At 42.0% G+C, this 12337-nt stretch overlaps 1 protein-coding gene across 9 annotated transcripts in view; it reads left to right on the top strand.

Annotated features, from left to right (window-relative positions):
• The window catches only part of IL1RAPL2 (interleukin 1 receptor accessory protein like 2), a 395107-nt gene that overhangs the window by 205219 nt on the left and 177551 nt on the right, over window positions 1–12337 (top strand). For all 9 annotated transcript variants that reach the window (XM_064463223.1, XM_064463224.1, XM_064463227.1 and 6 more), the window contains one exon: window positions 9958–10144. In XM_064463223.1, coding sequence (XP_064319293.1) covers window positions 9958–10144 — 187 coding nt within the window. The remainder of the gene's footprint in view (window positions 1–9957; window positions 10145–12337) is intronic.

Genomic DNA, 12337 nt, shown 5'->3' with positions numbered 1-12337 from the left:
GTGTTGTAATTCCAGTTTAGTCATAGTGTACCTCCTTCCATATGCTCTCTGGCAAATGCTTTTTTTTCTCCCATAGACTTACTCTGACAAGATCCAAAGATGACACTTTCTAGTGGGCCAGTGTCTTTAACAGTCAGATGTCCAAGAGGAGCACATCAAAGTAGCTGACGGATTACACGTCTCATAGTTACCTCTCAGACTTGCACACTAGTACATGATCAGCTTTCATGGCTGTACTGTCCCAGGCATGTCTGTAGAAGCCAGCTAAATTTCACGCTTAGAGCAAGAGCATGGATTCATCATGGTGTAGTATTCCCAGGCTCTGTATGGCACTAACATAAAATGTCACACATTAAAAGTGTGTGACATTTCCCACATTAAAAGTGACTGATACTGTATAAACAAAATCCCTGTGATATATGGTATTCAATACTTGAATATAGTGTTAGAGCAGATACAGTATAAAGTCAGTATGATTCATGATAAAATAAAATTTAACTTACTGAGATATAATGTTTTGGCATTATCAAAATGCAGAGGAGAGTAGAATCAGAATGCTTCTACTTTTCTATCTAAAATTGTGTAAAAACTGATGGTGCTCCTGCAAATCATTTTGATGACATTGTCTTTATCGAGAGAAATCAGTTCTATCTGTTCTTTTGACACTTACACTTGCAGAAAAAAAGATTTGTTTCTTTTGCCTGGTGATATGTATATTTCTGCTCACTCACTCTACCTCTCTAAAGCTTTAGAAGAAAATATCCATCCTCTGTCTTTCTGAAGCCAGTGTTTACTGTTGATGAGAAGCTGCAGGAACAGTCAGGCCTTCAAGCAGAAATAGCCCTGTTGCTCTGTGGTTGGAGAGCATCCAGTGACTTCCCTGTTGCAGCAGCATGCACAAGAATGAGAATATTGTATATCCTTCAGTTTTTGTAATAGTAAAATTCCAGCTTTAGGTACCTTTAAAATAACTGACATTACTTTCTAGTCCAAAGAGATTGTCATAGTGAAAGCTCCATGTGCTGCAGTGCATCAGTAACGTTTCAGCTCACTGTCACTGGTTGCTTGTGGAAGAAGTGCCTTCCCTGGTGGGCTTCAAACCTTGCCTGGTGGAGAGAAGGGATGCAAAGTGGAGCGGGTGCTCTGTCATGCAGTCAACTTTGCATGCGGGAGACCTGTTGCCGAGATGATGTTCTGCCCTCCTCACCCATCTCCTCTCCAACATTTCCCTTCTGTTCTCCAAATAACAGTGTAGGAGAATGTGCTTACCCAGGTACCACTCCTGCTGAAACCCACACCTAGCCAACTGTGGCTATAACAAGTCCGTGAACAATGTTGTATGTGTCCTGTGAGTGGACAGACAAATGGAAGGTTTCCTGAGGAAATCCATCATGCCCAAAGTACAAGGTGACAAAACCATAGGCAGTTACGCTGGTGTTTGGTAAGTGATCCTGGAGGATAGTTTTTTCTTTTCTGGCAAACACTGAAGGGCAGACACAGCCAGGAGGCCTCAGCTGCAGGACTCAAACAGTTCTCATTGCAAGTTGGCATAAGGACGTCACTTTGTGATTCTTCGTGGTAGCGTTCCTTGTATACCCTGTGAGATTATAAATGATCCTCTGCTTCACGTGCTCAGTTGCCCATACCCAAACTGAGGGGGGATCGCTTTTCCTCACTGCATCTACAAACAGGACTTACGTGCATGAAGGAGGATGCACTCCACAGGTTTTACTACTCCTGGAGGCAACAAAATCCTGGAGGTTTGGCAATGCAGACAACCGTGATGGGTATCCTGAATACAACTTGTGTGTTGCGTGCTAGATGTCTCATAAAAAAGAAGCAGAGAGGAGTAGACAGAATAATTCACCTGCTGTGTGGGTTGGAAGAAATGAAGGAGAAAGTACTCAGTGCTTTCAGAAACAGGGTACTGCAAATGCAAAATTATTGGAAGGGGATTTCCTAATACTTTCCTGGGAGCAGTTGTCCCTGTGCCTCAGATTTATGTCATTCGTAATGGGGCTTTTCAGTAAGACAGTATAATTTAACAGTAATATCCAGAGTTCTAATAGAAAATTGGTAGGAAATAAATGAAAAGGGCTTAGTCATTTGCAGTAGTGAACTTCAGGGCAGCTTGCTGCCTTGTAATTCTTAAGGGCATGGGAGAAATTTTCCCTGAGAGCAAACCTAGGCAATTACAGGATTTCTTCTGCTGGAACAGGATGTGCTGAAGCTGACAGAGACCAGATAGTTCATGAACTTAGGTGTGATATGCTGAGATAATTTGGTGTTCTTTTGGCTTCTGCGTTTCTTATCTGTCTATCTATCTATCTATCTATCTATCTATCTATCTATCTATCTATCTATCTATCTATCTATCTATCTATCTATCTCATTCTTTCATATATTTATTTCTAATAACTAACATTTTTGAAGACTTAAAAAAAAACCCAAACCAAACCAAACCCAAGAAACACTGTTGACCCATGTTACTCAACTTAAATGTTAGGAGATTTTCCCTCTGTGCCTGAGTAGTCCCTGTTGGAATGACTGACTGCTGATTTGTTTGTTTTTCAATTGCTTCTGCCATGATGCAGAGGTCAGCAGGACCAGTGCATGTGTGCGTGAAGGCAACCAGAAAAGAAATAGCTCCTCCTGACCCTTAACCATGTGCAAATCAGGCTGGCTGTCACTATTCTCAGAGAGACTTAAGAAACATACTAGAGATTATCCCTGAATTTTTAAATCATGGCCTTGCTGTTACGGGCTGTTATCACTGACCGTACTGGGCACATCCTGACATTTTGGTGTTACGTTTCCCTTTCAATAGGGATGTTAGCTGAAGTCCAACTTTAATTTAAACTTAGATCTAAGCTTTGGTGAGAGAGAGCCAGCTGTGAGAAACTGTCCAACTGCCAGATCTGGACATCTTTTCTTCTCTGTCCCAGTATCCAGAAACCCTAAAAATTCCCTAAGCAGGACTAAACTCACAGTGAGGAGTACAGGTCTTGCTTTTAAGTCCCTCTGGTGAGAACTATATTCCTGACGGTTAACTTGAGGAGACATCCCTAGACAGCTGTTTTTCAAGCTGTCATTAATGTGAGCCTTTTAAAATTACCTTCCAGTGACTTTGCTCAGGAGTTGTTTCTTTTGAATAGTGATGGTATAGCCTTTCTTTATTGTAAAACATGGACCCCTGGGACATCTAGTATGTTTTAGTCAAGCTCAAACTGTCATCTTGTTTCTAGTGAGTTGTGTGTAGGGATTGAATCTTAGGAGAAAAGTACCGAAAGACTGAAAAGTCTTAGAGAGTGATGAGGCCTTAAATGTACCTCTGTCTGCATTCACAATGCAGGTCTCTGGTGGAGGATCAAAGGAAGCAGAGATAATGCAAGAACATTGGTTCGTAACATGGTAGTGTTTTAGCACTTTCTGAGATCATACTTCCAGATGTTGTTTTCTTTTACTAGTACGATCTTAAAACCAATCAGACATTGAAGGAGAGGTACCATGGGGTTAGGATTTCTCCTTATCATGCATAGGAGTTGGTATTAGAATTACAGTTATAACAGCAAGCAAAATACAAGACAGGAATATTTGGATTTGTGCCAAGGCCAGGTACCCCACACACAAGCTGCAGAATCACTGTGCCACTTGGCCTGTGGTTCAGGGAGCAACTGCAGCAGTGCCAGCCACCTGTCAAATTCTTCCTTTTCTGGCATTGCTCTCTCACTTAACAAACTGATAAGAAGAAAAAATGCAAAAACTTTGAAGGTTCTGTGATTCGTAACTTCTGAGAGTGATTTACACCATAAGCAGGAATTTGACGTTTGCCAGACAGTGACCCCAAAGGTGTAGCAGTGGTCGTCACCCAGAAGTAAGTTAGCACTTGAATGAAACCTTGAAAGAGTAAGAAATAATCCATTTGTTTTTAGGAAAGATGTTACATTTGTGTGATCTGAAAAAACCAATGATAATAAATCACTCATTTTTCCTTAAGCAGATCAGCAAACCATGACCTTATTGATCTGAGCGAAACAAGTTCAGTAACCAATGAAACTGCTTGGTAACTGTTATGTGAAGTGTGAAATTTAGACAGGAATACATTTATAAAATTCTGATGAGGAGAGAGGAAAGCAATCAAATGCTCAGTTAAGTCTGAAAGCCAATAACGTAGCACATTCTTATAGCAGGTAGTAGTGGATCTGGTAATGCATTAATTGCTGTGGACCTTCAGATGGACAAAGAGCAGGTGGTGTAGTTATTGCTGCTATTGCTTTAACTCAGAACGAGCGAAGATGAATGTGATAGTTGGCCCACACACTCCTGCAGTGAGTATTGCAGTAACCCAATGAAAATGTCATTAGAAGAGCCAGCGTGTTTAGGTGCATTGGGAGAGGTCTAAGTCTGAGCTCTGCTGTTCCCTGAGCACCGCTTTGGTAACAGCACTTCCCAGCTTTTTTATCTGCCACCGGAGTCTTAGTTCTGAGACCAAATTCATAGAACTTTAGTGTAATAAAAACCCAACACATAATGAAAAATGAACCTGCAAGAAAAAAAAAAAATCAAATCCTCTTGTATAAATATGCAATTAAAATTTAGGGATTTTGTCAATCTAGTAGATATAAAGCACTCGGCCACTTTGCTGCCTCCTTCCTCTTTATATGAAAATTGATGAAGGGGGGGAAGGTTCCGTGCATACTAAAACCAAAATTATTTCACTTGACTCTTTTAACAAAGCACCCTCACTAGCAGAAACACAAATGCCGAAGGTAAAAGTTTCTTCCAAAGTTGTAAATATTTCCTCTAATTTGAATTAATCCTTAGGGCTGATGAATTGTCTTGAATCCAAAACAAGATGAAAAATAATGTAGGGATTGAACTTCAATTTCAAATATCATTCTTATCCATTTCTTTATATCCCACCTTTTCCCTCTTGTCCTTGCTTCGAAGTCAAGCCAAACTCAAAATTTTGCTTGCTTTTGTTTTGAGACCTGTTAAACTCCCTTGGTTTTCCCTGTGGTTTTCTATTGGATTCTGAGCTGGCTTCTGCTTGTGGTTCAGAGCCAGTTCCAGGTGGCCTGGGGATTGCAAATGCCTTGCCATCAGAACAAAGGAAACAGCTTTGTGAGCTCTGGCAAAGCTAAACCTTTCTTCACATTTCCAGTTGAGAGAGTAGGCCCAGTTTATAACTAGTCCCTTGAAACAGGGAATTACATCTTAGTTTCCGTGTGAAAACATAAGACACTTGAATTTTTTTTTGTACTATGGAGTGATTCTTTCTTTCTTTCTTTCTTTCTTTCCCTCTTCTTGTTCCCCATATGACCACTGCTACCATCTATAGAAATGGAAACCATTGGAAGTCGACTCCCCTGGAAAATGAGTGGTTTGGAAACCTTTCAGAAAAGACAAACCATTAAAAGACCCACTTTCAGACTCATGGGCTTATTTCCTTTACATGCAGAAAGTGGTCTGTCTGCAGTCTGCCAGGTTCATTTGGGTTCCAATATTCTCTACTTGTATGCAACTGAGATCACCACTGAAAGCCCTCCAGCATCTTCCTCATCCACCTGGAAGATGCTTCTTTCTTGTTCCTTTTAGCCACTGATCCTGTCAGCAAACCCAGGTTATCAGCTTTGCTATTGTTATCTGTTGTTCATCGTGTGCTCCACCTTTCCTCATTAAATACAGTCACGTAACCTTTCCTTTGCAAACTGCTGGGGGCACTGACCTCCCTCACCAAGCTCTGTGACCATGTACTGAAAAGAAAAGCAGATCCTCCTTTTTATAATTCATAGGCCATCTCTTTAGCTTTAAAAAGAAAAGCAGTAAATGTAGGATTCGTGCTTGACACTCTCCACACCCTTAAAAAAAAAAGAAAAAAATTTAAAAAGACCCTTACCATAAACAACTTAAATGCAGCTCATCAGGGAGAGCCCTTGCAGACACAGAGGTCCTGAAAACACCTGGAAAGAAAGAACTGGATCCCTCCCAGCACAGTAGCTCTGTGGGCTTCCTGAGGGACTTCTGTGGTTGAGTTCCCACCCCTCAGTGACCTGTGTGGTTGCCAGCACCATAATGTTCCTGCCTGTTTACCCAGGTGGTAAAAACAATTCTGTAGTGACCATCAACTGCTTTGTGATCCCCTTCCTGAGTTCTCCCTCCAGCTGTCACCTTCTAGAGAGCCCCTTTATGCCCTGGGCCCCACAAGGGAGGGAAGAGAGCATGTTCCCATGTGCCAGTGAAACCAAACACATGTTTTTCTGCAAATTGCAGTTCAGATTACAAGGGTTTTTTTCTGTGCAGAAAAACTAACAAATTCCTGCATAGAACGAACGTGGTCAATTCCATGGCAGTCTTCTGGTTAAAACGGAGGGGATGTATCTTTTTAGGAAGCTGTCTCATTGCATCTGAGCTGACAGAAAAATGGTAGCCTTGGGAGTCTCCAATAAAAAGGCAGCACAGACCCATCACGTGCTCAGAGGCCTGAGTGGTGAAAGCCATACCATCCTGGGGAACAGGTTGTCTAGCGCAGGGAGGAATGGCTCATGTCTTCTGCAAACTTCAGCTCCCAGCCTTCTGCCTCAAAATTGAGAAAAACAATGAGGCTGATCGAACTGCTGTTTCTTTCTGCACATGACTGAATTATAACTGGTATCCTGAACCGACTAGGTTAAAGGAAGGCTGCTGCTTCATTCACTCCAATTCCTGCAGAAGTAGCCCTTTTCTGAATTACCAGCAGTAGCACTAACGGGAGTGGCAAGTAAAGAAACATTCATTAAGCTTTTGAGTCTGTTGCTGTTGGCTTAGTGAGGGCTTTCTTCATCAGGAGCCTGAATAGCTTTATTGTCTTAGTCATGGAGTGAGAACAAAAGTGAGAGTGCTCACCAGGCACTCAGTTTTCTCAATTCTACTCAATTCTAGTTGTAACTAATGAAAAAGATACTATATTTTTAGGTCGTGGTTCCAGGAAGCATTTTAAATAGAAGTAGCCTCCAGCGCTGCTCAAAATACAATCTAAATAATGCAAGATTGTTAGCAGAAAATACAGCACTATTAAATAACACCAAGTAATGGACACTATTAAAAGTCATTATTCTTGATTAGCCTGGATCATTATTACTGAGAGCATGTGATCTTATCTGTACTCAGTAATACTTGTAGTCGTTCAGGAATGTTAAATAATCATTAGTGATTAATCACTATTGATTATACTTAGTGGTTGTATCCATATCTTGTGGATTTTCTGTACTGTATCAGGAAGCATTGAAACTTTCCAGATATGTTTTGTTTTCTTCCTACCTACAAAAAACGGTAATCCTTTTCAAAAGCAAGAAGTTTGGGAGAAAGTTGACTTCTATTCCCTAAATCATATAAGTATTTCTGAAAAGCCCATACAAAATGATGCAATTTTTTATGTCCAGAGGACTTTTGTTTCAGGTAAAATATTACATTTTGTGCAGTTTGTGAGGATGAGACTTTTTGATAGCCTCTCAACTGAAACTCATCATGGCAGTGTGCAAAGTAAGCCTTTCCACTTTGAGGTGAGGGACAGAGAAAATACCCACCGATTTTAGTACATAAATGTACAGGTGGCATTTTGAAGAGGAGTGGGTAGGAAGGGGGAAGTCTGTGGTTCTGCTGAATACGTAACACTAACAGCGCTGAAAAAAGGAGGTTTCTGAAGATTGCCTGTTGATTTGCCTTGCAAATACCTCCTTCTGCAAATACCTGCTCATGGCACACCTTTGACAAGAAACCATTTGCACAGTTTTGCCAGTTCTTGTTTAGCGTGAAGCTTAGAGCCGTGATGTATTGTCCCTATAGACCTTTTTATTTTCTTCCTAACTACAGGCTCACTTGACAGAGTGACACGTTGAAACACTGCATAAGAAAAGATTTGTTACGGAGAATGTTGGCTTTTGGTTTGTTTTTTGGTGTGGTTTGTTTGTTTTTTTTTTAATTAAAAGCATTGTCTTGAGTCTAATTGGAGGGAGTAAGCGGCTGGTATCATTAGTGTCAGGATTTGACTGATGGATCACTTTCTGGGTGACCAGGGCAGTTTTGGTCTGCTGTGCCACCCTCTTGCCTCAGCTAAACCAGTTTGTGATGGAAGAGGCAGTGGCAAAGTGGCATTGTCTGCTGCAAGAGCTCTCCACAGCTCCCTTTGATGGGAGTAGCCACCCAGCACGTCAGTTTTACTCGAGGCTTTTTTAGTTGTGGTGCAGTCAGTTAAAATGACAAAATGATGTGCGATGGGAGGAAAAGCCTCATTACACTGTCTCTTGTACTTTGTAGTTTGCTTTTAAAGAGCTCTGTTCGCCATCACAACTAATGAAGGGCAGAAGCTGATGTTCTGGGTTGCAACAATCCTGTGCAAAGTGCAAATGCTTCACAGTAACACCACGGCAAATGCCAGTTTGGGAGATTTCCATTGTGTGTCTGATAGCTCTGTTACAGATGCAAGTCTGAAGGAATTTAACTTAGTCCCGTTTTTATGATTATGAGGCACGGGAGCTGGGTTGGTTGTATTTATTCTACCTTGATATTATGAAAAACTAGGTGTAGCTTGCCATCTGCTTACCTGGATTTAACTTTGTCAGGGTTCTTTGGTGATAGAGCAGGCAATGGTTTGAAGTGCTAAGGGATTAAATTTTTTAAGATTTTAAGGCCAAAATGTATCCGTGTAACCAGCAGTCTGACTTCTTACGTATCTACACTGGGTGCCCGTGCCCCCAGGCTGGCAGCGGGGCGGCAGGGTCCCCTCTGAGGAGAGCTGAGGGGCTGCCCGTGCCGGACATGGCCGGTTCCAGTGGCCCCACCGCAGGGCACGGCCGAGCCCCTCAGGGGAAGTGTGTTTAGGAAAGGGCAAAACGCTGCCGGGCAGCGAGGGGTGAGGGGAAAAGTGTGAGGCACAGCCCTGAGACACCGAGGGGTGGGCAGGGGGAGGGAGGAGTGGCTCCAGGCCCAAGCAGAGACCCCCTGCACCCATGGAAAAACCCTGGGGGAGCTGGTTTTCTTGGCAGGAGCTGCAGCCATGGTGGGCCCACGCTGGGCAGGGGAACATATGAGGAGGAAGGAGTGCAGAGAGGAGCCGTTACGGACAGACCACAACCCCCCATTGCCCACCTCTGCACCACTTGGGATGGGAGAGGTAGAGGAGTAAAAAAAGGAGGTGAGGGGAATGTAGTTTAGCTTTTTTGTCTTTCTCACCATCCAAACCTATTTTAATTTGCAATTAATTAAAATAATTTTTTCCAAGTTGACTCTGTTTTGCCCATGACGGTAATTGGTAAGTTATCTTGTCTTTATCTCAACCCACAAGATTTTTAATCTTATTTTCTCCTCTCATCCTGTTGACAGGGAGTGAGAGAGCAGCTGGGTGGGTGGCTGGCAGCTGGTCCAGGTCAACCCACCACATTATCACATGCTGTAGGATTTTATATAGCATTTTATATGGAATTTATATAGGATTTTATATTCCTCCTCCTTCAGGGGAAGGAATTCTTCCTGCATGATGTGCTTTTACATCCAACATGTAGCCCTTCTTCTCAAATGCACAGCACTGCATGCTGGAGTGAAATCTCCTGAAGGTGGGAGAGAAAGAGGGAGAGGAGTGTGTGTGACACACAGAGGAAATGGGACAGTGTATCCTGACCAACAGTTGAGATGCCAACAGGTTCCTGGGTTCATAGACTTGCAGGCTTGGAAGAGCTGCTGTGCTGGGTTAGATCACTTGTTAACAAAATTTCCACAGGAGTCTTCACAGTAAATGAGAAATCAGCCTTTACATTTTCTAGTAATTCCTCTGTGTTGGAAATGCACAGCATGACAGTCACTATTTGAATGTGTCGCTGAAGTGTTTGTGAAGATGACAGCATAACAAAGAAAGTTACTGTGCTGCAACAAACATGGTAAAAAGGAGGCAGGATAAATGAAAATATCCTTCTGTCCCTGCAGAAACTCAACATATTGCATGAAGGTGTCCATGTCCTTGACAGTAGCTGAGAATGAATCCGGGCTTTGCTACAACAGTAAGATCAGATATCTGGAAAAATCAGAAGTCACTAAGAGAAAGACAATCTCCTGTCCTGATATTGAGGATTACAAAACAGCCAGTCAAGAGCCCGATGTGGTGTGGTACAAGGTAACTATCGCTGTCTTATTGCTATTGTGGTGAAACTATACAAAACTTCCATTGTTTTCAGTCTGAGGCATAGAGATGGCCTTTTCTGAGCCCGCGGTGGTTTGTGACTGCTCTGGAGGATGCTCTCCCAGTATTACAGAAGTAATACTAAAGTACAGGCAAAACTACCCAGCACAGTCATTGTCCAACAGAAATCAGCATCAGTGAGGATGTTCTGTACAGGAGGTCACGTGATTTCTCTAACAGCAATACCACATTTCCAAACCACTGTGCCTCTGTACCAGTTTCCACCTTAGTGGGATGTCTCCCTACCTCATACTGTAGCAGAAACAAAGGGAGGCAACCTACAATGGAGCCAAAGGTGTATCAGCACCACCAGCTTCAGCAGTGCTACCCAATTAATTTTTATGAAGTCTGTTGGGTAATTTCACCAAGGCTTGTTAATTTTTACCAAAGTCCACTGGGTAATTTCACAGAGATGCATTTACTTTTGCTGAGGTTCATTGAGTAATTTTACTGAGGTCTGTTAATTTTAACTGAGGTCTGTTAGATACTTTCACTGCTTGGCAGGTACCTTGGCTGGCTGTACCTTCTCCAAGGCCTGTCAAGAATTGCAACCGCTTTCAGCAGCAGATGTATTGATGATGTGTTTTTGTAGCTCCCCAAGAAAACAGAAGAACGGCTAAAATATGGATTGTCAGGCAGACATCAGGTACCAAGACCATAGCAGGGTCTGGTAATCTTTACCTGTTGTCCGGACTTGGACCAAAGTTTGATATTTGAAAAGCCCTCCAGTATGAGTTGCTGCAAGAAGCAGTGAAAAAGAATAAAGAGCTGAGAGTCAGAGGGAACAAGAAATAGTTGGGCAAGAGGGAGAGCTCCGTGGGGTCTGTGGAAAGTAGAGTTTGGATTGTAGGGATAAAGGCAGAACGAGTTTAGGACAAACTTGGTTCAGGTAACAAAGACAGAAACACACAAACTAGTTGAATCCTAACTTTTGAGTGCTTTATTTGCCAACCTTAATAGCATTAGTTAAAGATAGTTATTTTGTGTGAAATAAGTATTTTGTGCAGAGCTGCAGGTTTTTTCCTCCTTAGCAGGTTGCATCAGAAAAGAGCAATTATAAAAGTTGTCATGTATTTCTATTTTTTACAGAATTCTCACATGTTCTATTTTATAGTAACAAAACATGTGCCATAATCCACTGTTAGTATAAACAAAATTTTTCTTTCAGCCATTGAAGCTGTTTCTCTCAGCGTATGGGTGGATACCTTCAGTGCTGTTCACACACAAAATATATGTATTCAGTTAAGTCTGAAATCTTGGAAAGTAGAGGGTACTAGAGAGAAGGTGTTTCTTGCCCCTCCTGCCTAGGTGTTACTGAACACCAGATCACTGAACATCTCATTTATTTGTAAGAGCACGTGGCAAAAATAGTCCAGCAGGAATAATCTTCAGCTGTTATGGAGCAGAAATCAGTTTAAGGAAGGTGCATGTACAACCCTGCATCAGTGATGCTTTGTGCTGACCAAGAAAGGGAACGGAAGGGTCTTTGTTCCATATACCCACACACGTTATCTGGGTTGCATACACAGGTTGTGTGACACCAGGCTGGAGTGTGACACCTGACTGACAAGTCATCACCGTGGTGAAACTGAGCGGTAGTGATGTGATTGGACGGCAACAGTGAGACAATCAAAGCTGACAACCCTTAGTCTGGCTTGATAATGAAGGGAGACATTAGTGGAATAACCTACTACATGTACCTCCTTATCCATGATTAACGATAACGTGCTATCTGTTCACTACTTAGACAACACCTGTGTTATCTGGACCTGAGTCAGTAATGTGAGATGTCAATATCAATGTTATGTGGAAGGTATATATGTCAGGTTGTCCCTTGAAATTTATTCCTGAAACAGGGTTTTGGAAAAATATTCTAATATTCCATTAATTCTCTATTAATAGAAGAACAGAAGAAAACCAGAATAACTGTTAATAGAATTCTGCCTATTCAAAACAGCATAAACCCAGTTTCTAGAAAATATATAATTACTTGGATTTCAAAATAATATGATGAGTACTGAGGTAACCCCTACAAACCACAGTCTGGGACTTAGGATCATGGTCTGTGAGGCAACGTGTAACAAAAAGCCAGTCCCTTCTCCCAAAGAATAGTGTAAAGTGATGTTC

Source organism: Phalacrocorax carbo, chromosome 11 (genome assembly GCF_963921805.1).
Source record: "Phalacrocorax carbo chromosome 11, bPhaCar2.1, whole genome shotgun sequence".
In the NCBI taxonomy this organism is placed as follows: domain Eukaryota; kingdom Metazoa; phylum Chordata; class Aves; order Suliformes; family Phalacrocoracidae; genus Phalacrocorax; species Phalacrocorax carbo.
This window is presented reverse-complemented; position numbering and strand designations above follow the sequence as displayed.